The sequence below is a fragment of the Ammospiza caudacuta genome, chromosome 2 (assembly GCF_027887145.1).
Source record: "Ammospiza caudacuta isolate bAmmCau1 chromosome 2, bAmmCau1.pri, whole genome shotgun sequence".
Taxonomy (NCBI): Eukaryota; Metazoa; Chordata; class Aves; order Passeriformes; family Passerellidae; genus Ammospiza; species Ammospiza caudacuta.
Genome location: NC_080594.1, coordinates 71,439,852 through 71,466,356, shown reverse-complemented (window position 1 = coordinate 71,466,356; position 26,505 = coordinate 71,439,852). Strand labels below are relative to the sequence as shown.

The following is a 26,505-nucleotide window of genomic DNA, read 5'->3' as shown; positions in this document are numbered from 1 at the left end:
ATTTTCACCATTAACTGTGTTCTTTCTAAGCAATACTAAAATGAATGAATTTTTTTATTGTTCTGCATGCAACAACTTTATTTTCACCTTCATGCATAGTTTTTTTGGTTTTGTTTTTTTTTTTAATCTTTGAATACTTTGCTTCTACTGAGAGAAACATATGGAAATTTGCCTTCACACCTTTGCTGGAGTAAACACAGGAAATGCAACTGCATAATGCAGATAAACCACAGACTCTTATGGGATCCTCAACTCCAGCTACAAAACAAGCTGCCATTAAAGCCCAGCACAGCACCTTATCCCACCATACAGACGTCCCAAGACAGCCTGTTAGCTTACACACACTCCCCATTTCAATAAACATCCCCACACATTCTGTTTTGCCCCAGTTAAAACCACCATCTGCTGGAAACCAAACCAGTGTGGACCCCCAAAATGTTACTGCACCTCCAGTGACTGATGCCTAGACTGTTAGCAAGGATGGTAAACAATGAGTTATACACATTTCCACATGTGTGCTGTAGGATTTAACATTACAGCTGACTTTTAAAAATATGGAACTACTTTAAATAAAACATGTTAAAACACCTCAGCTTCCCACCCAAAAATTTTATTAATAAATATAAGAGTTTTGGACGATATAAGGCGGAAGCCTTAGTTGTGTTCTCTTCGTAGAGAGACCACCCAGCAGCTTACTGCAAGTGGTCTCAAGGCTTTATTAATTTGATTGAACATCTGTCAGATTCTGTAATACCCTTGAAAAGAAAAAATAAAGTACTATGGTTAGTTTAATTTTGTATTCTCTCAAAAAATAGGATGAGAAATTGAATAGCCTAAGCCAAAGTACAGCATGATTAATCAGGAAGTTTGAGAAATCAATTCACAAAAACAGAAGTGAATAAAATTCATACAACTACCAAAAATAGGAGTCAGGCAAGTTTAGGTTAAAAAGTAACTAAATACAACATACAGAGAAGAAATTCTATGGTCCTACTAGGGGAAACAGAAAGGACAGAGCAGGCGTGAGGAAAGTAAATAGATAATGAAAAGATGGTTATGATGTTCAGTTAAAGAGCTGGCAGATGCTTCAGAGAAGCACAGGACTGGGAAAACAACCGCTGAGAGTGTAAGTGTTGAGATGGCAAAGCCTGGAAGAATTTGCATAATTAAAGTTCTTGTCTGTTCTAGAGCACGCTCTAAGCCATTAACAATTATCTTCAACTCAAAGGGTTGGAAAGACCTCACTGACTGGAAAAAAAATAAAAAATAAAGATCCCCTTTTGAGGCATGATGACATGAGAAAGAAAGCAGAAAAAGGATTAGAAAAACATTTAGACTACTCTCCCCAACTTTAGCTTCTAGAAGGGTATTAGATATTGCTGACACATCACCAACACAAGGACATAACTTTTGAAAGGGAGGAACACTTTGGTCTGAAAAGACACTTTTTTCCCTGCCTTGGCAAATAAACTGGTTTGACACAAGAAAAGCAGCAAGTGTGCTATAGATTAACTGAAGTGATGCAACTGCAAAAAACCCTTGTTATTTTATTTAAAGGCAGACTGTGGAAATGCAGTCTAGGTAAGGAGATTAAAAGGCCATGACATGAAAGTTGGAAGACAACACATGTCAAGAGCAGGTTTCTATGGTGTGTTCACTGGGATAAGGTACTAAACTGGATGCAAGAAAAGCTATTTTAAATAACTCTAGTGTGTTCTTAACAGAATTAGGCGATGGACAACCACCATTTATTTACCAACTCAACCTGAGACCTTGTATGAAACAAAAATTCCATGTTCAAGTCCTAAGTTGGAGCACTAGTGCAAAAGTTCAGCAAGAAAAACTCAGGGTTGGCTATAAAATCTTGCTCTTAAAACAGGGCAACCAAACATATGAATAGAATATTCCTGTACATCTCTTACAACTTTTACAACTTTTTTTTTCAACAGACAATGTCAGTTTTCCTTCAGCCATCCTCATACTCTTTTATGCAATGACTCTGCTTTAAATTGTTATTCACCAGTCTGTATTGGTGCAGTAGGTGTCCTGCTCTTAGTTTGGGTCATGCCATTTCATGTATTGTGCTTCAAGAAAAGACACTTAGGAGTACGAGGACTAGTTATTGCAAAGAGGAGATGAGATACATACTCCAAATGTATCAAAGTAAAATTTGCACTAATGGATTTACTTCACAGCAAAGAAGATTGTCAGGCATCAGGGAGGAAAAGTTAACCAGGAAAGTTAAGTACCCGTTTTTAAGAGGTTAAAATATATGGAGATAGATAGATAGATAGATAGATAGACAGACAGACAGACAGACATGCCAGGAATGGTCCAGGTATAAGAATATTCATTTTACAAAAGAGTAGACATGAACTACGTGACCCCTCAGCTTCTCTGAGGCATATATATGCAATTCCTACATAAAAGAACTTATTACTCACTCAGTCTCATCATCTAAATATCAAACCCAGTAAAAATTCTTAGTTAAGCAAGGTGTATCTCCATGATTTAAGGCACAAGAGAGAGCAAAGTGAGTTTCAGGGAGAGTTTTGGTGGTGTTTTGGAAATCAGGTACTTTGCAGCAGCTGCTCGAAGCACACAATAACCTAGATGTAAAAAAAAAATCTACAAAAAATAATTCAGTTTATTTTATGACATACACTCTTAAGTGCCAAAGCAGAAATTTGAACCTGTAATGCCTGCTATGGCATGGCATTGTTAAAGCAACAGAAAAGAAATATTGTATATGCACGGTGGAAGGGACTGACACAAGTATCTTTAATTATTCAGATCAGGATACTTGCCAACTCTGAGGGAACATCATTTAAGTGGCATTTACACTACCCAAACACCAGGCTCTGCAAATAATGTTGTGGTAAAAGATGCACAGAGAGATAGGATTTACTATAATTTGAAGGCTACATCCAATTTACACTCTCTAATGAACACTTTAATCAATACTTTTGTATGGTCTGTTAATTCTTATCACTTGCTGTGGGTAGGGAGGAAGAAACTGGTTGGTCTTTACGTGCAAGGTTACTAGTGTTACACTGCTTAGGGATGGCCCACCTGTGCTTCTCCAGTGACCCTGGAGATGCCTGCAGAGATGGGAGGGTGCAGGGTGGTGGTGCTGAGGATGCCTGTGCACCATTTCTGCACTTCCACAGAGACTACATTATAGTCAGGTAACAAATTAAAAAATCTGGTTTCCCTTTCCTTGATGTCTTGAGCTAGTAAAAATGACTGACCTACAAGCTCTGAAGGACAAAGGGCTCCTGCAATGACAGTTATGTGGGAATAAGGCGGACACCTGTGGAGAGAATTGTTACAACCACAGCAGGGTCTTCTTTGAAGAACCTCCAGAAACCACATAAGAAAAATAACTTTTATTTTTTAGGGGAGGAAATATTCAAAGTAAAAGCAGGTCTGGACTTCATTACATAGCTTTTGGTTATAGGTACATAAATCCACCTGCTCAAGGTATTACTTAAGATACACATTAAAAAAAGAAAAAAAAATTAAAAAAAAATCAAGTTTTTGCTACCTCAAGGAAGAACATGCAAACCTGAACATAGCCTTGCTGCCAGAGGTGCAAACAGAAGCACAGGACAAAAGTGGAGAACCCTAGAAAATGTGCTGTTCCAGTTTGCATATGAGCAATGGGGGGTGGGAAGATGAGAAGAGCCACTTTAATTTCTGCCCTATCCCCTCCAGCCCAGACCAGCAGAGCACCCAGCACAGCCCTACATAACCCTGCCTCAGGTCTGCAACAGGGACACAACATTTGCTGCACCTTGGTCTCCTGCCTTCATCCAAACCCACACATGCTGGAGAAGTTGCAAGCCTGGATAATTCCAGTTCCACTGCTGCTTCCAGTGATCCTGGGCAACATCACTGCTGAATTCAGGGAAAGTACACAGAAACCTGGCAAACTGAAATAGCCCCAAGGCCTGGTGACTAAATATTCCATAGTAATGACGCTTGGCAGCAGAACCTCAAAAAAATCAAATATGATTTACTAGCTTTTGACATTCGGAGGTTGCCCTTCAAGGTTTTGTTTGGACAAAGATTTGTAGTAGTCAAGGCCACACTTTAAAATGTACAAAACTCATACCAATGGATATCTCTATCAAAAGATATGGCTGTGAAAAGTCACTGTCAGTCTTTGCATTAGATTTATTAATAGATGTCAAAGAACAAATCTGGGGTCAATAAAGTAAATTACCCATCGTCCATTAATTACTCAGAAAAAACAAATTAAAATTAAATAACATCCAACAAAACAATCAAAAGTCTTGTTAACATTCTTACCTACATGCAGGAAGAAGGCTACAACGTAACTACCCAAAACACATTTAGCCAAAAACAAAGGGGTACAGTAAAACAATTCTGAAACATATATTTAACATTATTTGAAAACATCCTATTATGAAACAAAAGATTTCCTTCATAAACAGTGCAATGGTAAATTGAAAATCCCTGCAAAATTTCTTCTGAATCCTTGGAAAGTTGCAACACTCTTCAATAGAAGACATTGTTACTTTAACAAATCTGAAAACAGCACAAAGTGAAACTGAGTTAAGAAGTAAACATTTTGACATCGAGAGAATTTTTTTGTGAATAAACATGTGAAACCCGTATCTCCATTAAAAATATTAAAAAACCTTACATGGGGGAAATACTATGGCAGAAAATTCTTTGCAACTTTTTACTAGAAAGCAATTTTGCAAACATTGTAAAGATCTCTGTGCTACTCAAAAATACACAGCAGTTCATAAACAAAGTAACTGACACAAAACAGCAACTCAGCTTCTGTCTTGATTCTAATTTTTCACATAAATGAAGCATCTGTGAAATTCATAACATCTGAATGCAGAATACACATTTTTTTCAGTATGACATAGTAAGGGATATTTTAAGATGCTGGAATGTCATTAATTTGTGCCCCTTAGCTCAGCAATTTGTAAATGATTAGCTCTAGAGAACCAAAACAAAGTAGAGCCTGTCTAAGCCAATTTTATCCAACCATGAGGGTTTAAATTAAACACCATTTATAATCTAATGCCAAACCCCAGCATATATTATTTATCATAAAATTGGGAAGGACGTCTGATGGCTTCCAGTAGGTACAGGAAGCCATCATATAAGTACAACTGTATTATATTTTTATGTAACCCTAAATCTTGGCCCTTTCAGTTTCCTAAGATTTCAAACAAGGACCTACATTTCTGCTGGTAACCAAGCCCCTGAGGAGCCAGTTTAGCTTGAGATGTCACGGTCAAGCCTTTTCCTATAGTGCCAGTAGGAGGGGAGGGCAAGAAGAACACAACCAGGCCCAATGCTGTTTAACCATCTATTTTTCTGGTTACAAGAGAAATGGGATTGTCACACTTTAAAAAGGAAGGAGACTTGTCCTATCAGGATCCTGTTCCTACTGAGTTTTACAGGAAATAGCAAGCTCTGGCACAGGAGCTGCACTGAGGGTTACAGAGCCATGGCAGCTCTGTAGTCTGGTCTCTAGGAAAACCTTCCACTCTGCAGAGGCTGTGAGACCCCCCCAAACAGGGCTAAAAATGACATTACATTGGGTCAAGTGAAGACCTCCAGAATGTTTATGAATGTCTGGCTCCAGGAAAGAAGCTCTCCTGACTGCAGACACTACTTTGTGTTTGTTTGTTTTTTAAATTCCATGAAACAGAACACACCCACCTCTTCTTTTTTCATCCTGAGCAATTCATTCAAAATCAAAGCTTTGGTCTGAAGCTTAAGGTCTTCTATTTTATTTTATTTACTTCTGGGCTAGCCTTAAAGGAGCAGTGAGAGAGGTTTAAAACTGGCTACATCATTCACCAGAAATACAAGTTTTCTGCTCTTAGGCACCTATGAAATTCAAACTATGAAATTCACTTGTTTCAAGCTCTTCAAGTTTGAGAAAAAAAATCTGGACTTCAAAAAATTCCTTGCTTTAATTAATGACTCGCTTTAATTAGGCCTCAAATTAGTTTAATCACTACGAAGGAACTGTGAAAACAAAAAGTTCAGCGTCACATGATATTTTAAAATAACATCTTTAAAATGGCACTGCACAGACTGCAGGGTCCCACTCATAGCCAGCCCTCTCTGGTGGGGGTCTCTGTGCTAACAGCAGGAAGGGATAGCAGGCCTCTGTGGCACCCTCTGCTTCCCACACAAATATTTCCATCGGGTAATTTAAATTCACGTATAAAAGTGAAATTGTGGGGGGAGGAAGGGGTTTAATAATTCTACAAGTCTTCCTTACCTAAAATGTTGCAGAAGCCAAAGGAACATTTTAGGAGGGAGAAATTTTGAAACAGTATGATCCCAAATCCTCCACACCCCAGCAAAGAGAGGTAAATTTTAAGCATCCAATTTCCAACTTTAAAAAAATGTAAGAGCTCATTTTAATTTTGAAAACTTATCTGGAAGGTTTTTAAAGTCATTATTTACTAAAAAAATTAATAAGGAAAGGTTACTCTGAAGCACAAACACAAGGTAAATGCTTCCCATAACCTCAGAAAGATACTTAAAATTTACTTTCCCTGGAAACTGTTTTTATCGCCACTTGGAAATATTTTCTATTTTGAGCTTAAAAGAAAAAAATCAAATTCCCAGGCAGGCTGCTGTAGCAGGTCTGAGTTGCAATGTTCCTGTTCACCTCAGCTGGGCAATTTCCTCACTCTGATGGGCGCCACTAAAGCGCTCAGATTGTTTAACATCCTATGCAAATTCCTGGGGATGAATGCTCCAATCTGCCAGCACACAGACAAACAGAAATCAGCAAAATCAGCAATATGCTAATTCAGCATGATGCTGAACTTAATGCAAACATCCCTAAAGGTATTCAACAGAAGATGGGAAGCAAGACAAATCTGGGGACTGTAGCATGAGTTACAGCAGAAGGTCCACATGATGATATTCAAAACAGAAAACCTCACTCCACAGACTGTTTAGGATCTGAAACAAAGAATCTTTACCTCCTCCTAAAAAGACCCAATAAAACAAAAACCCACAGAAAACCTCCTCCAGCCATGAATACATCCTAAAGTTGTGGCAGACATTCAGTACTAACAACCTTGAACCTTCTCCCCCACAAATTTAATCTCTGCAGAGTGAAACAAATATTAATAATTGAAAAGTACACAAAGTGATTTTGCTAAGGGGGTAATTAGAAACTTCATTTCAGTTCAGCAGCTGATTTTGAGTTGGCTTTAAACCAACAGGAGCTTAAAAGAACCTATTACAGGGATAAGTTTCTGAATAAACTTGTGAGTGACTTGCTGCAGTTTGATGTGGCCCTCAGACTTCAAAGGCCCCTTTCATAAGAAAACAGGACAAAGACAGAGAAGTCTTTATCATCATTTATGGTAAATAAGAGACAAATCCTCTACACACTAGAAAGCTGATGCAAGGAAAAGACTGAGCTTTGCATGAGCTTCATCAACATTTTAGGAGCCCTAAATTATCCAGTAGTTTTTTGATTAGATGATGCCAGTAATTTGGAAAGGCAAGTAGTCCAGGAGCACAGAAGCACACAGATAAAAAGCCTCTGCTACTTTGCTATCAGCAGATGTTTGTGAGGACCCATCACCAGACTGCAGAGGAGCACGTGCCCAAGCATCTCCTGACACCTTAGGTGAACAAGCCAGGGTCTCCATCCTGGGCACACACAGCTCAAACCCTCACAGTGCCCTCCTGCTCAGCCTCAGTGATTCCCATTGCCCTAGTCATGGACATACAGGCACAACTGGCAATCCCTGGCATCTGGGTTTAGAGGAATTGCATGTTGAAGTCATAGCACCAAATACACACGCTGCTGACAATTAGGCCATGCAGAAACATAAGGAATACCCCCTCACCAGAATTCACTGACAGAAAACCAGCAAGGACATACAGCTTAAAATTAACATAGTGTGAAATGAGAAGTACAAGCCCTTAAGTGGAAAACTGCCAAATGTAATTTTCACAATTACCATTTAATTTAAGAAGCAGATCAAAAGGAGCGCATCATTTACATTTTCAAACATTAAGTTTTAAAGATCAAAGACCTCTAGTATTTCCAGACTGCATATATGTAACTTGGTTCCAGTAATGAATCTATGCAGAGGGAGAGCATGAGCTGCTTGTTTGCTCTATGCAGCAGTTTCCCCATCGTCTGTGACTGCAGCATGTGATATCTGCAACAAGCATCATCAGCAAGCTCCCACTGACCCTAAAATATGAATTGAAGCAAGGGGTTTTATGGCCTAAAACAGCATTATGCCAATTTTCTGACTGCTGAACGCTCTCCCTGAAACTAGCCATTGCTTCAGAGATTTTTTCACAACTGCAGCCTGACAGCTATGACTTATGCAATGTTCCAGAGGTCATTAAAGATCCCACATTACCAAAACTGTGTTCTTGTGACAGTGCTGTAGCCTAATTATGCTAAAAAGTTAAATACAGAGAAGTGCACTATGCAAATATTCTGAACCATGTCACTTAAATTTCATGTAGCAATGAAACAACAGCAGCAGAGGCAATGTTTTAGCGACCACTGGGAGCTACTGCAACAGATCCTGGTCAAATTCACTGTAAAGTAGAAAGTGTCCTGGAACTCATAACCAGGAAACAATTGAACTTTTAGTTCATACTGAAACCTCATGGCTATTTCTAAGCACTTCCCAAAAACCCACAGCTCAGAATTTAATATCAAAACCAGATTTTTCTTGGCAGAAAACCAGAGAGCATCATTACCATAAAACCTATGCTAAAAAAGACATGATCATTTAAACAGAGCCAGTAAACAGGAGCTGCTGGTGGAAGTTGAGATGATGACCAAAACTTCTAAGCTGAGGCACCACCATGCATCTAATGGGCAGCTGTGTTCAGTACTTGATTGCTGGTGCTACCATAACCTTCAAACCTCAAATCTTCCTTCTTGTGCACCAAGATTGTCAATACATCACACTGTCTATCAGAGTGGTCCCAGGCATGGGATGGATTTTTAGGTGCATATCCCTTATGTTCCTATTTCTCTTCCAAATCCCAGGATTAAAACCACTTGAAAAGTAGACAGGAGGGGATACATAATACTAACATTTACACAGAGACTTTAATTCTCATAATATGTCATTAAGATCTAATAAAGGAAAGAAAAGGGCACATGAAATCCACAAATCTCTAAACATGAACGGGTTTGAAGCAGCTTTCTCAAGAACAGCTTTTCCAACAGACACTTCTCATGATAAGGATGATGCATTCCCTAACTAAGACTATAAAGCTCTTGAAAGGCTGAAGAGACATTGTATTTTAACAATAGCTGAGGCACCTGTGTACTAGTACTTTGGTAAACAGGTCTTCCTGACAGATAAAAGCACTGAAGCAAGTTTCATACTTCATATCTTCTCTCACAAAACATTAAAAAAAAAAGTGAGCAAGATCCAGGCTCTTTAGATGAAGAAACAATGACCTATGTCTGGCTTCAATTAATGCATAGCAATCTACGCTCAAAGGATATTCATATTGCATAATGCTGTGGGTATTCTTGCCAGACCTATACTGGCTCACAAGGACTTCTGTGTGTCAGCAGCCATGCTGCTTCCAATTTCCAGCCTACATCAGGTAGGCAGACAATATCAAAGCATGTAGAAGTCTCAGTTTTCAGCTCATCAAAAATTACTACCACTACATGCAACCTAAACAACATTTTATGCATTGGTAGATTAAAAAATTAGTAAAATTGGTGCACTTCACATCTGCCTCCACTAGCAGTCTGCAGAAAAGTGCCCCTGCCCAAATGGGAATACATATTTCCTGCCTCCAGGAATAAAAAAACAAAAAAAAAACAAAAAAAACCCCACCCAAAAATAAAAAGACATATACACTACTTTACTTGAGTGTAGAAACACTGAGGTTGAGATGAGAAGAACCTGGAGATCCAGATTTCATCTCCACATCCTGCCCCCAGGATCAGTGTGTGTTCAGCTGAGTGTGCACAAGATTCACCTGTCCCCATACTCCAGAACAGTGCAAAAATAAAGGTAAGACATGGCCAAGCTACAGCCACAGCACAGCTGAGTTAGAGATAACACTCTAAGGAAACAACAAAAATAAGAGGAGGGTGAGGAAGACTGGCACACCTTTATGAACAGCCAAGACACACCAATATCCTCTCCTCATTCCATTCCCCCATATCGGAAATGTAGCGTGACAAAGAAGTTTTCCACCTCCAGAGAGACATCCTCCTCTATCCTACCTCCTCAGCTAATCACAGGGGGAAGAGAGAATAATCAGATGAGTCACCACTGGAAATGTGCACGGCTGGATCAGATCTAAGCCACCACTGCAGCAGACACAGGAAACAGAACTGCTGCCAGCTTCATCCCAGCCACATCTGCCACGCTGCTGGGAGCCGCCGCTGCACTGCCACAGCCCGCAAGGGTCCTGCAAGAGACCTGCCTGCCTGCACACGCCAAACCCTGGTGCTGAAATGTGCACGGTAAATACCCTGTGTTCTGACAAAAAAAATTAACCATTGCACTGAGAATCACACAACAGCATTATCTTCCTTGACTATGGTATATCTAAGTATGTTTAGGGAAAGAACATTCGCGTTTTTACCATCATTTCCAAAGGAAGAGAGTTTTCACAAGGAAAGATCAAAGATTCTACTGGGAAATGGATTGACACAAGATTTCAGTTACCACAGTAAAGAAAAAAAAAACTATTTTAGAAATTCTTAGCTTGGAGGTAAGAAAGAGAAGAAAAAAAAAGGAACACATAAGCATTTTTCAGTCAGGTATAACAATAGGCTTCCATGTTCCATGGTAAGTAAAGCAGATGAGATACTAATTTTAAAATATGTGAAAAATTAAAATAACTGTAGTAACACATTCAGAAATTTAGAATAGTCTGAGACCGCATTCCCCCAATCTTTTAAATGGCTAAATGCAAAACAAAATGCAAAACACCAGAAAACAACAGATTGAAAAAGCTGGCACATTCTATGAAATTTCACTATTTAAATACTTACAAGGTGAGAAATTAATGAAGGAAAAAGTAGTTATTTACAAGTAACTTGAGGTGCACATTTCTCCTCGTCCCTTTCCAAGCCTCTCTTCTCTATCATGTCTTCGGAGCGCACAGATCCCAGCCCTATTCCACTGACACCTGACATGCAGACCTTCCTGGAGTCTGAGATCACTTTGCCAGACCTACCCCAAAGACACAGAGGACTTTGGGATTTTATCAGACACATGAAAGCTAGGTCATTAGTGAGCAACCCAGTCTGTGCATTTTAATGGGGATTTGGCTTTGAAAACTTCATCCACACGTAAGACTTGTAGCTGTGAAGCAATACCCTCTTGAATAATCATCAAGTTGATGTTTATTATATCAGGGATTTTTTTTTGCCTCCACAACATCAGGCAAATGTCTGTGAAAGATATCCATCTGTACCTGGAGCTCATGCCTTCATCCTCACTCCATTTCCATTCAGTCTGAATAAGGTCAACTACAAGCAGCCTTTTTATTCAATATTGAGAACTCACAATGAAGATGCCCACTTGACATTCAAAAAAAACCAATAAACCAAATTCACCCCCCATACACACATACACACCAAGGTGAGACCCTTGCAGTTAGTTAAGACAGTCAAATGTCAATTTTTTTTACAACGCCTTATATTTGCAAAAGAACCTGCAACCAAATGTCTGGCCCTGTTTCATTTAGGATTACATTTTCAGGTTCATCAAGTGCCAATGGCACTGTTTAGGCAAACAGAGCATGGTGACACATGGAAGAAAAGGTTTTTCCTAGAGCAAAAATGTAGTAATGCCTTTGTCCCCTGCTTCACCTAATCCTAAATAGTTTCCAAAGAAACATTTCAAGGCAGTGCAACAGGCAATGCTACAAAACTCCTCCAATGCTGTACTGTCAAACCTGGATCTTTATTGTTTCCTCCTCCACAACCACTTTGACATCTGGCTTCAGAGAATCATTAACGTTGGAAAATATTTTTAAAGATCATCAAGCTTAACATTCTGCTTCTTTCAATGCCAAATGAATAGAAATTGGATACTTGTTTTTGGAGGCATCAGCAAATGGCACAGTACTGCCATGACTGACCCAGGCTATGTGGCTACCACTGGCAGAAAAACTTGACACAGTGCATCCATCCACCTCTTCCAGCATCCCCAAATTCTGACACCAGCTGCACAAAAGGCATGTTGGAGCCCCATGGTGTACTGGCTGCTTTTTCATCCACTTCCTTAAACTAAGAAGAAAAAACATCCCACACTTGTTTCTGCTCTTTACCACATCTTGATTTATTAGCTGACATGGTCATTTGACCACACAGAAAATCTCAGATCAAACTTCAGAAGCTAGACTTCTCAATTCCTTCCTGAAGGAAAAAATAATAAACAAATAACAAATAGCAGGGTCAGTAAAGCAATTCCAGGTAAGAATTTACAAATAACACTGGAAATGGGTTTTGGGATTAGATTGCCCCTGCAAAGGGCAGGTGATGATGACTGCAGAACTTCTGGGCAAGATATCCCAGTACCTCTGAAGGACCATCTCCCAACCAACACAGCCTCAGTGAGACACAAGGACTGCTTCTTCCACAGTAGAAGTCAGTGCACAGGCATATCAAATGCTTTGGCTCAGAAACTCCTGGCAGAGTTTCTATTTAAAACAGCTCCAACTGTATTTACAAACCTTATGAAATTCATCCAGAAGAAGTTATTTATGGCTGGAAGCCAGCCTCACTAATCCAGGTGTCTAGCCTTTACCTCGACCCTGGGCACCTAGCAAACAGCTCCTGAGTCATGTAAGGAAGAGAGCCAGGCAATGGCAGAAGCAGCTGACTTGAGAAACCTCCAGGGAGAGAGATGGCTTGTCTGAGTTCAGGTGCCTGCCTCTCTTCATCCCACCAGTCAGCTGCAGCCCAACAGCGAGCTGCTGCCACAAGGCCACCCCATCAGCACTACCTCTTCCCTGGCTGGAGCACTGGTCTCCTTCTTGCCTTTCAGGAGCCAAGCAAATACCAAACACCACAAAACACTCTGATTTTCCCCTGAGCCACCTCACCAGAGCATCAGAGGAACACCACTGACACAGCAAAAGGAGGCAGGGGAAGCACGGGCCAAGCACGGGAGTTTCAATGACACCCTGCTGGGATAACATCTCAGCACTAACACAAAACCACATTGTCGTGGGATCTGCTGGAGGAGGACAGCTCGGCCCAAACAACAGATTTCACTGTTTGTGCTAGCTGAACTGATCTCAGCTACACTAACTCCTTTAAATCTGTGATACATTACAAGGATTTTGACTTTTTTGGCCAACACAGTAATAACTATTGCCCAAAGTTAGTATATTGTGTTCTTTTCTAATAGTAACAACTGAAAGCTGAATCACATCCAGAAACAAAACTGAGAACTTTCACATGAGCTGGTACTAAAAAAATGTGCCAACATTTGCACAACGTGTGCCAACACTGGCAAAAAAATATAAAGCAAGTCTTATAATCTTCATGCCCTTCCAAGATAATCCCAGATGTTTTGTACCACAAATGGAAAACACTCCTGAAATTAGGTTTCTCTATTCAATAAAACACAAATGAAAGTTTTACAGCTAAGTATCCAATTGGAAGCTAGCATGCTGTGAGTCAGATCCATACATCTTTCTTTTCATTGGAAAAATAAAAAATTAGCACTAATAATAAACACTAAATTCACAACCCCTTGCAGAAGCTCACAGCATGAAGAGCAACAGAACCTATTTTAAAGCAACTTATTCACTACATTCCTTTAAAGTTAGGTTTTCACTTGGATTGACAGCATTCAGAAATGTGAAAAACAGCAAAACCAAAACACTCCTCCCAAGATAATTTGGATAATAAGTGAGGTGTGTCAAGCACACCTTAGGCCAGCAGAAGCATTTCTAGTACACTGGGTCTGGGAGCACATGCTGTTTTTCATTAAACTGCTGTAGCTGGAAAGCCTGTTTAGAAAATGATAGTTAAGAGCTGTATTAGTCTTGTTAAGCAGAAAAGGTCGGGGTTTGTTTTGTTTTTAAAAAATGTCCTGCAGGAGTGGATAGAGGAACTTTAAAGTGGAGGAGTGGTAGGTACAAGAAACAGCTGCAATGTATCTGGTTCTTAAAACACAATAAAACCCAAGTGTTTTCCAAAGCTCAGCAAGGTCACTGTCTAACATAATATGCACAAGTGCTCATTATAAACTTAAAAATTTAGACCAAAAAAAGCACCTGACAAAGAAAAGGTGATAAAAGTGAGTCCATAGTAGTGGGGGAGGAGGGGGCAATGCATACTAAACATGGAAATCATTATCATCATCTCACCCTCTCCCTAAACTATGGGCAGAAAAAAATGCTTGACCCACAAAACTGCAGAAAGGATCAGGACACAGTTCAAAAAAATAAACTAAAGGACAGGAGAAAAAAACAAAAAAAACGTAATGCCACAACTAACTCTAGTTGCTAACCACAAAATACAGACTGGAAGAAAACAAAAGCCTGGTCAGAATTGTCTGCAGTTCCCCTTAAACTGCAATGCATTTCCCCAGTATAGAAGACATATCCACTTCTACAGTCAACAAGTGAATTCTTTCTCAAAGTGCCTGCAGATGCTGCTTTCATGCAAAATTTTAATACAACGCTCAAAACTACAAAGAGAAACTTCATAAAGGAAACTGCATTGTGAACTCAGCTCAAAGCTATGCATGCCCATCACACAGGACTATGTGAAGACAGATTTTTGATTATCCCTGAGAATTTCCAAATATAGACTTGAAAATATATAAACCCACCTTGCAGAAACCAGGAAATAGATTTTACTCTCTAAGCAAAAATTAGTCCCCTTTTCCTCTCAAACATATTACAGACACCTTTCCTGAGATCTGGAAGCAAGGGGACAAAGAAACAGAGAAAAGTGTTCAGCCAGATCAAAGGGCATTACTGTCACCCTCTCTCTCTAACACATTGTTGCTAGCCCTATTATGTGGCATTTTACCACAGCACTTTCATAGTCTGCAGGCAATGGAGAGAATATTATTTCCAGGATTAAAATCCCCACAGTATTTAGTTCACAACATGCACATTTATACATCAATTAATATTTATACATCAACTAGATACACTTAGATGTATTCCATGAAATACACATTGCCAAGAATATACACACAGTAATAAAATATTGATGCATCCACCTAAAGCAGGGTTAAATACACCCCTTATGTAAACGTGAGCCAGGACTTTGGCAGCTGTGCTGTAGGAAGTTCTCCAGAAACCAGCCCACCCAGGTTTTATGACTTGACAGAATTACCCAGTATTAAACATGGTTTAGGGAACAGAATATATAGATTTTGCCTTCTCATTCACACATCTTTTATTCTAGCACTACTCTTTTTTTCATACTGATTAGTTCACCTTAAATAAAGGTACCTAAAAGAAGAGGATTTGAACAGTGAAATTAGTCTTCTATTTCCACAGTTATTCTTCCCATACCAGACTCTATGCATTAGATTCATGCTTGGGGGAGAAACAAAACAAAATAATCACTGGGGTAAGATCTCTATGCAAATACAGGGAAAACATCACTGCTAGACCTCTAGCTGCATTTGCAGAAGCCATGAAAATATACAGGAGAAATGCAAACTCCAAACAGCTTCAAAAAAAAAAAAAAGAAAAGAAACATTTGGTGACCACATGTCAGAGACCATTCCCTAAATTTGATTGCTGTACTGTTGTTCCAAACCAAAAGATTTCAATAAGTTGTCCTGATTCTCAAGTTTTATCCTCAAGCAGACTCTTTCTATGAAGTTACTTTGCAAATCTGCTTTTTCAATTTTCTGAGTAGGTTTGAGAGGATGTGGGCAGGGGGTGCACACACACACATACATATATATAAACTTTTTTTCTCCTGGAAAAGAAAGGCCCTAAGTAATTTCCAACATCCACTGTAATGCAATAATGCATGCAGCTGTCAATACACATCAGCATTCAAAATAAATAATTAAGCAATTTCACTATCTATTTAATGGTCATGACAGAGAGGAGTGGCTTTAGTTGCTGTCCAGATAAGCTGGGCTTCCTTCTGCTAACACTGTCTATTAAAATTGATAAAAACCTTATCTTGCTATAGAAATCTTCATGGTGAAACAGATCTCTCCATCATCACTGGGTAGTGTTTAGCACCAGGAAGAACTTCTGCTGCAGTGTCCCTGCGTGAGGAGCAATTCCAGGATTCCAAGGTCCTGATTCTGACAATCTCAACACACTCTGATGAAATTAGTACCTCTCAGAATAACTGACTTACAACTCCACAGGAGTTATTAGAGAAAGAAATTCAGCTCACAAGAAGAGCTGTAATAATTTGCAATATTAATAGTTACTTGGCTGAATACCCCTTTTTCACTTCAGTGGATTTGTTGAAGTTGCTCCACATGCTTTCCTACAGCTCTGCAGCTTCACTCCAACAATTCATTCAGGCACACGCTCGCTGGCCACCCTCCACAGACTGGATCTGTACATTTGACTACTTCAGGGGGAAAAAAATCCAAGCGTTATTTGCCTCAAGGCACTTTAACTAAAGATTTACAGACTTTGTGGGTCAGGTTTCAAGTTGCTTTAGCAAGCAATTTCGAACAATAGACATTTACCAGAATATTAGAATTTGATTAAAACACAGAAGTAGAATCAGAAGCTGAGACATTTTACAAGAAAACAGCATACACTTCTTTCCTCTCGAACTCTTCAAAGGGCATCACTCCTAAAACAGTGCAGCATGTGTTGGGAGAGAGGTACTGTGTCTCCCCTTCATTCACAAGGGTGAACTTGGTGGTGGACTGCAGAAAGGGAGAGGCAGACTGCCCTCCCACATCTTGAGGCAGGAAAACAGACTCGGCAGTCTGGGATATTTAATAGCTGGGGGAAGAATGCTTTGGTTTGGAGGAACAGCTTTTGGCTTGCTGAAGTTATAATATGGAACAGAACACAGTAAAACATTTTAACCCAGCTATTTCTAGCTTTGGCAAACATGTTCTACCTTTCATAGAATGAGAGAAAATCCTGAGCTGGACGGGACCCATAAGGATTAAGTCCAACTCCTGACCTGGACAGGAGAGCCTCAAGAGTCACATTATGTGTCTGAGAGTATTGTCCCAACATTTTTTGAACTCTGCCAAGCTTGGTGCTGGGACTGCTTCCCTGGGGAGCCTGTTCCATTTTCACCACCTTTGGGTGAAAAACCTTTCCCTGATAGCCAGGCTAAACCTTCCTGACACAGCTCCATGCTAATCTCTGGGGTCCCATCACCAGTCACTGGAGAGAAATCAGTGCCTGCCCTCCGTTTCCCCTCATGAGAATTTGGAGACTGTGATGAGGCCTCTCCTCAGTCTTTTCTTTGAGAAACTATTGCCAAGTCATGGTATTTCAATGTTTTATTCTCAGCACGCACCATCTGCCCAGCTGAGGTGCCAGGTGAAGGCTGGATGAGTTTGATCAGCACCACTTGCTCCAGGCAGAGCTCAGAAAGTGCCAAAAGTCTCAGATGCAAGAAGCCAACAGCACTAAACGTTGCTGCCTTCTGTAGAAAGGACACCTGAGAAGAGCTTGAGTTTTGCCCAGCAAATGACCATTCCTTCCCCCAAAGAAGCAGACATCCTCAACAGGCAGCTCCACAGTGACTCCAGCTCTTGTTACAGGCAACATTTCCTCCCAGCTCCCAACACATGAAACACAAGAGGTTGGGGACCACAGTTTAAGAGGTCTCTGCACTGTGAAGGCTTCAGACATTCCTTGTCTGCATTATCATAAAATATGTCTCAACATGAACCTGAATTAAAGAACAAAGTCTTTCTTTAAGTAACACCAGATATCAGATGCAATTTTTTTGTTGTTATTATTCTTAATCAAGCTCTTGTGCTTTTTTGGTTAGGGCTGTTTGGAGGTTTAGGTTGCAGGGGGTGGGGAGGCTTGGGGTTTATTTAGTTTTGGGGTTTTTTTTGTTGGTTTGGCTTTATGGGTTTTTTTTTTTGTAGCATAAGAACTAGGAACAAATATTTGAGTGAGCCAGTGGCTGCCCTACAGCATGGAGAATTCAGCTGGGAACATGCAGAAAAGGAACCTGACCAGGACACAGTTTCCTCTCACCAAAAACTTCAAAAAATACAGGGTAACATTTTTTCATGGTTTTGGGGTATTTTTTACTCCTCTTGGGATCTGACAAATACAGCTGCTCATTCCTGTTACTAAAAAGCCCTCAGCTTCAAGGTTGGAGTTTTTTTTCTAAAGTCTCAGAGTCCATAAAATTCTCCATTGAAATACAGAAATATGTTAACAAAGCTTTCATTAGCAAAGGGAAAGAGTAACAGTTTACAAAGATATTTTGGCTTGTTCCCTTAAATACATAGTAGCTGGTGTCTGTATGCTTTCATCTCCTCTAATGTTAGGGAGAAGCTGGTACACAAAAACTTACCAAAACATCAGAAGTTCAAGTTCATAAATATTTGAAAATCTGCCTCCTCTTCAAAACTAATTGTTTAATCACTAGGACTCACCAAGTTTCACTGTCATGTATACACCACTTTGTTTCACCAAGACACACACAACCTTGGGACATGCCTCATTACCCTAAAAATATCATTACTCTTCCATACAACGGAAATGGTTAGTCTTGGCTTTTTAATCCATCTGGATGTAAAGCGCAGAGAAACACAACGATTCTTCTGAAACACAAACCTCATTTCATAGGGAAATAAATATTTACATCTTCCTTTAACATTATGGAATTCCTAGCATCCTGTTTATCAATACCTTAAGGTTTGCAAGTTACTCTCTTTACAGTAAAATGTTTCTCCAAGGGGGAAGTTTAAAAGTTACTTTAAAATAAGAACAGCTTTCACATATCAAAGGATAGCCACACAAATTGGACTGGGCAAGGGGGAAGCTGAGCATATGTTTTTTTCCCCCTATACAAACAGTGCACACTACATATATTACTTTGCTAGAGCTCCCACATGCTACTGGCAGGCAAAGACACAAAACCTTTTGTAGGAATGGTACAACCAGCCAGTATCATATGAAATCTAATAATAATTAAAACAAATCTCCAACCCCTTAAAGTAGGATTTTCAAAGTCAACATAACACCTTAATGAAGCTTTTTAAAGCGAGCTTTGCCAATTTAAAGAAAGCAATGTAAGAAAGGTATACGTGAGAGAGGAATGCTTTAATTACTTAAACCCACAGCTAGCTCTTACAGAACTGACACACGGGGAAGCCAGGACTGCTGTAATTACCTACATTAACAGAGGACACAAAACTGACACTTATGGAGGTCATTCACAATACCCTTGCCTTTGGTGCGCTCACTTCAACATCCTCAATAGATTTTAAGCACTAGATGTCATTGTTTTACAGAGGAAACAAAGAAACCTGAACTCAGGTCTTGACAAGCTTTAAAAGATGAGGGGTAAAAAAGTAACAAACATCCTTTTTTTGAATATTTCCCCCTTCCAAAGTTACTGCGATAGTGGTGCTGACAACACTAAGTTTCACCTTAAATGACTAAGAACAAAGAAATAAGCTTAATATGTTAAAAAACATCTAAACCAGCACTCTAAAGCTCCTCTTTAAAAGCACACCACAACTCTGAGGGAGGCTGTTCAGTATTCCTAACATTTCTCAGCTCCCAAGCCTCTCTCGCCCAGCCGATGCTGCCCTGGTGGCACTCAGGTACATGCAGGAACAACTCTCTCCCCAAGCTGTGGCACGTACCGCCCCGGTGTGACTCGGGGTAGTCACACAGAAACACGGATATTTACGTCAAGCGCTGTGTGCAGTCAGACAGTCATGTTTAAAAATAGGAGGGAAGAAAATGAGTGTTAATTTCAGGCTGCTCTCTGTCCTGAACTCTTTCGAGACAGGAAGGAGTGTCTTTAATTCAGACTGTCTCGGAGCAAGCGCTACAGAGGTAATTTACAAGATGGCAAGAAATTATAAGCCTTAACGACAGGAGGGCAACCAAGCCAGCCTTTAATTTGGATTGCGAGGAGGGGGCGGTGGCGATACTGCACAGACAGACTTCTGCAAGTTGCCACGATACTTTCTAAAAATAGCAGTCCGCATGTGCCCGCAGGGAGCCCAGGTTCGGGGCCGCGTCCCGGGAGCCGCTGCCGGCCAGCGGGGCAGCCCCGCGGGAGCGCGCTGCGCGCTCCGCCGTGCGGGGCTGAGCGGGACCCCGGGCAGGGACCGGGGCAGCGAGGGGCCGGCAGCCAGCAGCACAGAGAGACGCCTCACCTCCAGCCACCGCCGGGCTTCGGCGAACGCCGCCTGGAAGTCGTACTCCGCGTCCTCTCTCCCGTCCATGGCCAGCAGCAGCGAGCGGGGGGCGGCGGCGGCCGCTGTCATTCAGCTGCCTCCTTTAAACGCTGCCCGCGCCGTCTCCTCCCCCTCCGCCTCCTCCCCGCGGAACTCCCCCTCCCGGGAGCTCGCTGGCGCTCCGCGGCCGCAGGAATCCGGAGAGCCGCGGGCCGTGTGGCAGCGCCGGGACCCGCGGGGCAGCCGCACGCCCGGGAGGGGCCGCGCCGCCGCGGGCCTGGCGGCTCCCTCCCGCCGGGACGCGGCGCCCCTCGCGCTCCCGGCCGCTGGAGGCCGCCCCCGGCGGCTCCCGCCCCGGCGCATACCAGGAATAGCTGGGGACAATCGCACCTTTCAGGGCCGGCCCCGCCGCCCCGGCCCCCGCCACCTGCCGCCTCGCCCGGCCAGGACTACCCAGCGCCCTCCCTCGCTGCGGCGGGGCCGCGGGAGCCCTGGGAGCCCGGGCCGCCTCCCTCACCTCCGCACCGATGGGGCTTCCCCGGCCAGCCACGGGCAGCGCTCCCGGGGAAGCGGCTCTGCGCTCCGCAGCGTGTCCCGTCTGGGGACGAAGTTAGGAGCCTTTTCCTCAGCTACGGGGGCGTGAGAGACCCACGCTCTGTTTCCAGCGCTTTTCCTACAAAGTGACCGAGGCGGAGGTGCCCTGGCTGAGCTGGAGGCGCACGGCTCGGCTTCCATGCTTCCCTCCCCAGCCCCGCTAGCCTCAGCTCTGGTTTAGCTCCCACTACCCACACTTGTGCCCATTACTCTGGCTCATTCGAGTCCCTGTGCCCGGCTCAGTGCAACAGATTTTTTGCGACTCCTCCATAGCACGCGCTATCCCAGGCTCAGAGGTAAAGCCCGGTCTCAGCACGGCTCCACAGGTTGGGATCACGCTGTGCTGCAGCAAACCGGAGCGCGGGAGGCAGCCGGGAGATGGTTTGCTGGCTGAACAGTGAAATCCTTTCTTCCAATACGGAAGTGGACAAGTGCTAAGCAGAAAAGTTAAGTATCAGGGAAAAGAGCCGTTTTCTAGAATACTAATCCACAGCATTAGGTTGTTGTGTTTTGGCTTTGGTTTATTTGGGATTTTCAGAGTACTAGAATTCATTTTGACATTGTATTTAAGCTCTCTACTCCTACCTGAAAGGAGGCTGTGGCGAGGTGGAGCTCAATCTCTTCTCCCAGGTAACAAGCAACAGGACAAGAGGAAATGACCTCAAGTTGCACCAGAGGAGGTTTAGATTGGATATAAGGATAAATTTTTTCAATGCAAGTATGCTCAGGCATTGGCACAAGCTGCCCAGGGATGTAGGGGAATCACCATCCCTGGAAGTGTTCAAAAAGTGTGCATGTTGTACTTGGGGACAAGGTTCAGTGGTGAACATGGCAATGTTAGTTTAACATTGCGCTCAATGATCTTAGAGGTGTTTTCCAACCTTCACAATTCTATGATCTTTTCCTACTTGAACTTTTTGTATTATTTTTTTCTTTCCATGTCTTTTCTGTAAGTAAAACTGAGTTGCTGCACACATTTTTTGCTATTATAGCCCATGGCAGAACGTATGTAATTTTTAAAGGACTACTGAGAAAAGATAACTTAAAGCTGTTGTACTACACGCAAATTCACTTCTCCTGAGAGGCTGACTTGGGAACACATCTTGTTTTACAAAAAACCTTCTCAGAATGGAGAATAAGAATTTTAGGAGATCAATAAGCCAAGAAGCTATGAACCATCAGTTTCTGTGGTATATGGAAATCAGTGTTGCTGGTGTTAGACTCAGGAGGGAAAATGCAGTGACTCTTGCTGAAATAAGTTCCACGGGAGAAATTTGGCCTTTTATTAAAGTTACAAATGTATAGAAGTTATGTAGTTAGCTCCTCATCATGGTATGATTTGAGACATCTATGCTATGGAGTCAGCAAGGAATAATATGATAACCAAAGCTGTAATTTCAAGGGGTTTTTTCTTACCCTTTTTTCCTGTTCCAAGCCAGATCAGCCACAAGACCAGATACAAATGAAGAATCTGCATTTTTCTTGAGTGGGAAGCCTGAACATCAGAAAAAACCCTCTCATCTCACTATTTAACATCCATGATTACAAAGCTTAAAAATGTCTAAATAAAACATGTATCAGCTACTGCTGCTGGCTGACATCAGTTTGCATTACCTGAGGTTACCAAACATTTTTCTGGAGAACTACAGCAGCCTTTCTCAGGTTTTTAAGGACTTTCACTTCATTTAAGAGTACAGTGCTTGTCCCTAAGTAGGAGAAAGTAACTAAGAATTCTATAAAACAGGCTTCAAAAGAGGTCATGTTAAAAAAAAAATCACATTTCTCACTTATTTCTGGTTGCTTTATTTCACTTCATAACAAATCAAGTCACTTTTCTTACAAATGAAGAGTTTAATGTTTTAGATCAAGTAATTCAAGTAATTTGAGTAATCATGTAATTTGATTAAGTGTTTAAGTAGACTGCATGGATCACAGCAACTTTCAAGTCGAAGTTCCTCACTAAGTAAAAAAAGTTCCAACATGTAAATCTCATCCTCAAAGTGAATTTTAAATCAACTGTCACAGATAAATTATCTATGTGAGCCTGAGCAACCAAAATAGTTTTATTATTCCTTTGCACTAACAATGTAAGTCATCAGAGTCCTAGATCAGAGAAAGATTACATATACCAGATATGACTGCTAATTGTTGCTGTCAAAAGTAGCAAACGTAATATTGTTCTACCAGACAAAAATAAACCCTTTCAATGTGTGTGTTCCTGGGGATAAATCAAGCAACAGCTTATGTCATATTCTTTTCAAGAAGAGTTCTACAAATATTTGACACAATAATATTTTCTACCAAGGCAGGCTTCTTTCTTTAAGGGAAGACCGTACTTATTTTGTAAGTGTGGGCTGTTAAGTCTCTTTATTTTCAAACATACATTTCAATGTCAGAAAACAACTTTCTTCTTCTTCCCTTAAATGAATCATGCAGCCATGACTGAAAGGGCATTGTACTGGTTATTAAATTATCATTTCTTAACAAAATGTCTGCAAATAACACAGGAAAACTTGCACCAATATACTTAAAAAGCTTGAACAATCCTGACTGCTTAATAGCACACCAGCTCCACACAGCTAAAATTAATGCAAGCGTGGAGCATGCATCACCTCCTCACTCCTACACACACCATTTCCATAAAATGGGGTGTACAGGCAGCCCAGACTGCAGAGGGATTTCCTGCACTGTGTGCCCACGGCCAAGCCACGCTCCTCCACACGAAGGTGTTGAGGCTCTAGCAGGGCTGCACAAGATAGAACATACAGTGTTATTTTCCCACAGAGCTTGAGCTAATAAGCAGAGATTGTACAGCTCATGTGATGATGCAGACACTGGGGCATCACAGAGCCAAAAGCATCATGGGGTCTACAGGGTTTATCAGCCTCTAGCAGGACCTTGCTCAGCTTTACAAGTCAGCCAAGTCTTCATACTTCACTTTTTTAACCCATGTTGTACAGGTTATGTCCATGAGGAAGATATTCCAGCAGCTTGTAGATCCCTTTACTTCCCGTGCTCCTTGAGACAGTGCCAAAGCCTGTGCCAAAGCATGGCCTCACAAGCTCTGGAGGGCTCTTACACTGTACATGCTGGGTGAGATGAATTTCCGCAGTGCAGTCTTTCACAGTTTCTCCAAGAGACCATGCAGTGAGTAGATACAGTTCAGCACAAAAACTAGTGCACCGCTCTTCCTTTGGCATCTCAAAATGTACCATCTTACATTTTAATAAACCAGAAATTAACAGGGCAAATAAAAGAGTGAAACCTTACCCTGCAGAACAACTGATTTGAAGACTACATAGATGCTGAGCAAAACTGCAATACTGCCAAAATACTAAGAATTCTTATTTATAGGTTTTTACTTAAGATTCAAGATGTATTTTTCAGCATGACCACAGAAAATCCCCCCCAAATTTACTATTCTAACCTTATCATGTTTGTCCTAATTTGTCTAGTCAGTCCTTTTACTCAACAAGGAGCTCCACTTCTGAAGGGATTTTGCAATAAACAGCTGCACAAAAACAGAGACACACCATTGATTACTTAAACCCACTTTTGAACACTGAAGATCATATATGATGAGATATTTCTCTAGAGAAGACAATTGATGTATCTTGTTTAACAGCTTTGAACTGCACTTCCTCTCTGTCCTCACCCTCTCCCCTATCGTAAAAGGGCCTTATCAATATTAACTATGGCTTACTTGAAAGGCAATCCTCCAAGTCATCATTAGCTTAAAAAATGCAATTTCCCAATTCAGTGGTGACAACCTTTATTTGATTTTGCTGATATTAGCAAGAAGACAACACAGCTGGTTCGGTTACTAAAGCCTCTGATTTTTATTTAAAAGCAAGTTTCAGGGCTTTACTAATGAGCATGGCAACATAAACCGAGTCTTAATGATACTGCATTTTATTAGGGTGAAAAAGCAAAAGCTTCAAAAATAGAAGCTCATTAGTGTTATTCTTCTCCTTTGCTTTTCCAAGCAGCTCACTTACAGAAAACAGACTGTTGCTGTTACTGGACTCTCCAGGTGACATGTTTTAGACAGACATGCCAACTTTTTCTTTAGAGTGCAAGAGATGTTCTTAAGTGATAAGACAGAGGCCAGGCCTCTTTCTTTTCTATAAAGAAGGAAAACTCTGCCAGAATGCTTCTGGCATAACCCCATTCATTTTTCCTGCAATGACAATTGATAGAGAATGAAAGCACCCTCTGGGACGTGGAGGGCTCAGTTTCCTTTGGCAGTGGGTTTGATTGGAAGCAAACCTAAATAATTCCACTTCAAAGGAGTGAATAAGGAATATTGTTCTGGAATGTCAAAAACACACACATTAACCCAAACCAATCTTCACAAGAATCCTAGTGTTAAGATTGCTTAGCTAAAAAACCAAACCCAAACCCAAAACCAAACAGGAAGATCAAACTCAAAACAACCACAATGTTACTGATTCAGGTATAGAAATTGGTCAACAGTACCTTAAGATCAGTGGGTGGAGTGGGAGGGATGGCACAGGGGAAGGCTATCAGATAGCATTCAGTAATGCCACCTGACAAACTTACAAGACGTATTCCAACAGGGGAGAAAAGTACATGACTATCATGGCTGCCTTAAAACCTCCAGTCTGTTTGTTGTTGCTAAACAAACTTCATTACAACAATCATCACTTTTCTATCATTTATTTCAGTTAGGTGAGGTACTTCACATTGCTGTATTCAACTGTGTGTGCCCTCCACAGTCCTACCATTTGAATTTCTTAATGTGCCTTTTCAGGGGCAAAAACCCATGTCATTTTTCCACATATAATATAAATAGCAAACATTGGTTTAACTAAAGTTTTTGACAATTTATTAACATTATTAGACTTGAGAAACAAAAGTGAAGTTTTTATTCAAAATGTAAACATTAAGATAATTTTAAAATGTTAGTGCTCACCAACAGTAAGAATAGTCCTTTTTCTGCCTATTTTCTTCCACACATTTATTTTAAAATAATGCACTGAAAAAATGTTTTTTTCACTTGAGTCACCTGAAGAAGTTCTTATAGTATTCTTGCACCATTATAAATAAAGGATGGAGATAACCTCATACTCCAAGTTTTCAGCCATATCACCATACTCCACTCAAAATGTTACCTGTGCATGATACAAATGACAATCCTGCTCTGAAGCAGCTCATCATTATTACAAGGAAATATCACAGATAGTAAGTATCCCAAAACTTTTAAGGGGGTGGAAGGGAAAAAACCCACCACATAAAAATCTTGCACGAAATGCATGCCTGTAGAGAAATACCCAAAGTTGCAGTAGGAACAAGCAGCAAAATATAGCAAGGACAAATGCAAAGTTTATTCCATGTATGCTACAATTACTCAAGATGTTAGGGAAGTATCAAAATTTGTACTATTAACATATGGCAATGGTTTTATTCTTACAATACATTGCAATAGAGTTGCCTCACAGGAAAAGGCTTTTAAGCTGCAGACAGTGCAATTGCATTGAATCTTAATTCTTCTGGGTCACGTTCCATGAATTTCTTGCAAACTTCTATTGCATCCTAGGGG

At 41.0% G+C, this 26,505-nt stretch overlaps 2 protein-coding genes across 2 annotated transcripts in view; both read right to left on the bottom strand.

Moving 5' to 3' along the window:
• LMO7 (LIM domain 7) overlaps window positions 1-20,428 on the bottom strand; it is a 131,718-nt gene extending 111,290 nt beyond the window's left edge. The window contains exon 1 of the mRNA XM_058822655.1: window positions 20,328-20,428. Within this exon, the coding sequence (XP_058678638.1) occupies window positions 20,328-20,396 (69 nt within the window). The 5' untranslated portion in view covers window positions 20,397-20,428. The remainder of the gene's footprint in view (window positions 1-20,327) is intronic.
• Window positions 20,429-26,268: 5,840 nt separating this feature from the next.
• UCHL3 (ubiquitin C-terminal hydrolase L3) overlaps window positions 26,269-26,505 on the bottom strand; it is a 41,053-nt gene continuing 40,816 nt past the window's right edge. Inside the window, exon 9 of the mRNA XM_058825218.1 lies at window positions 26,269-26,498. Coding sequence (XP_058681201.1) covers window positions 26,415-26,498 — 84 coding nt within the window. The 3' untranslated portion in view covers window positions 26,269-26,414. The remainder of the gene's footprint in view (window positions 26,499-26,505) is intronic.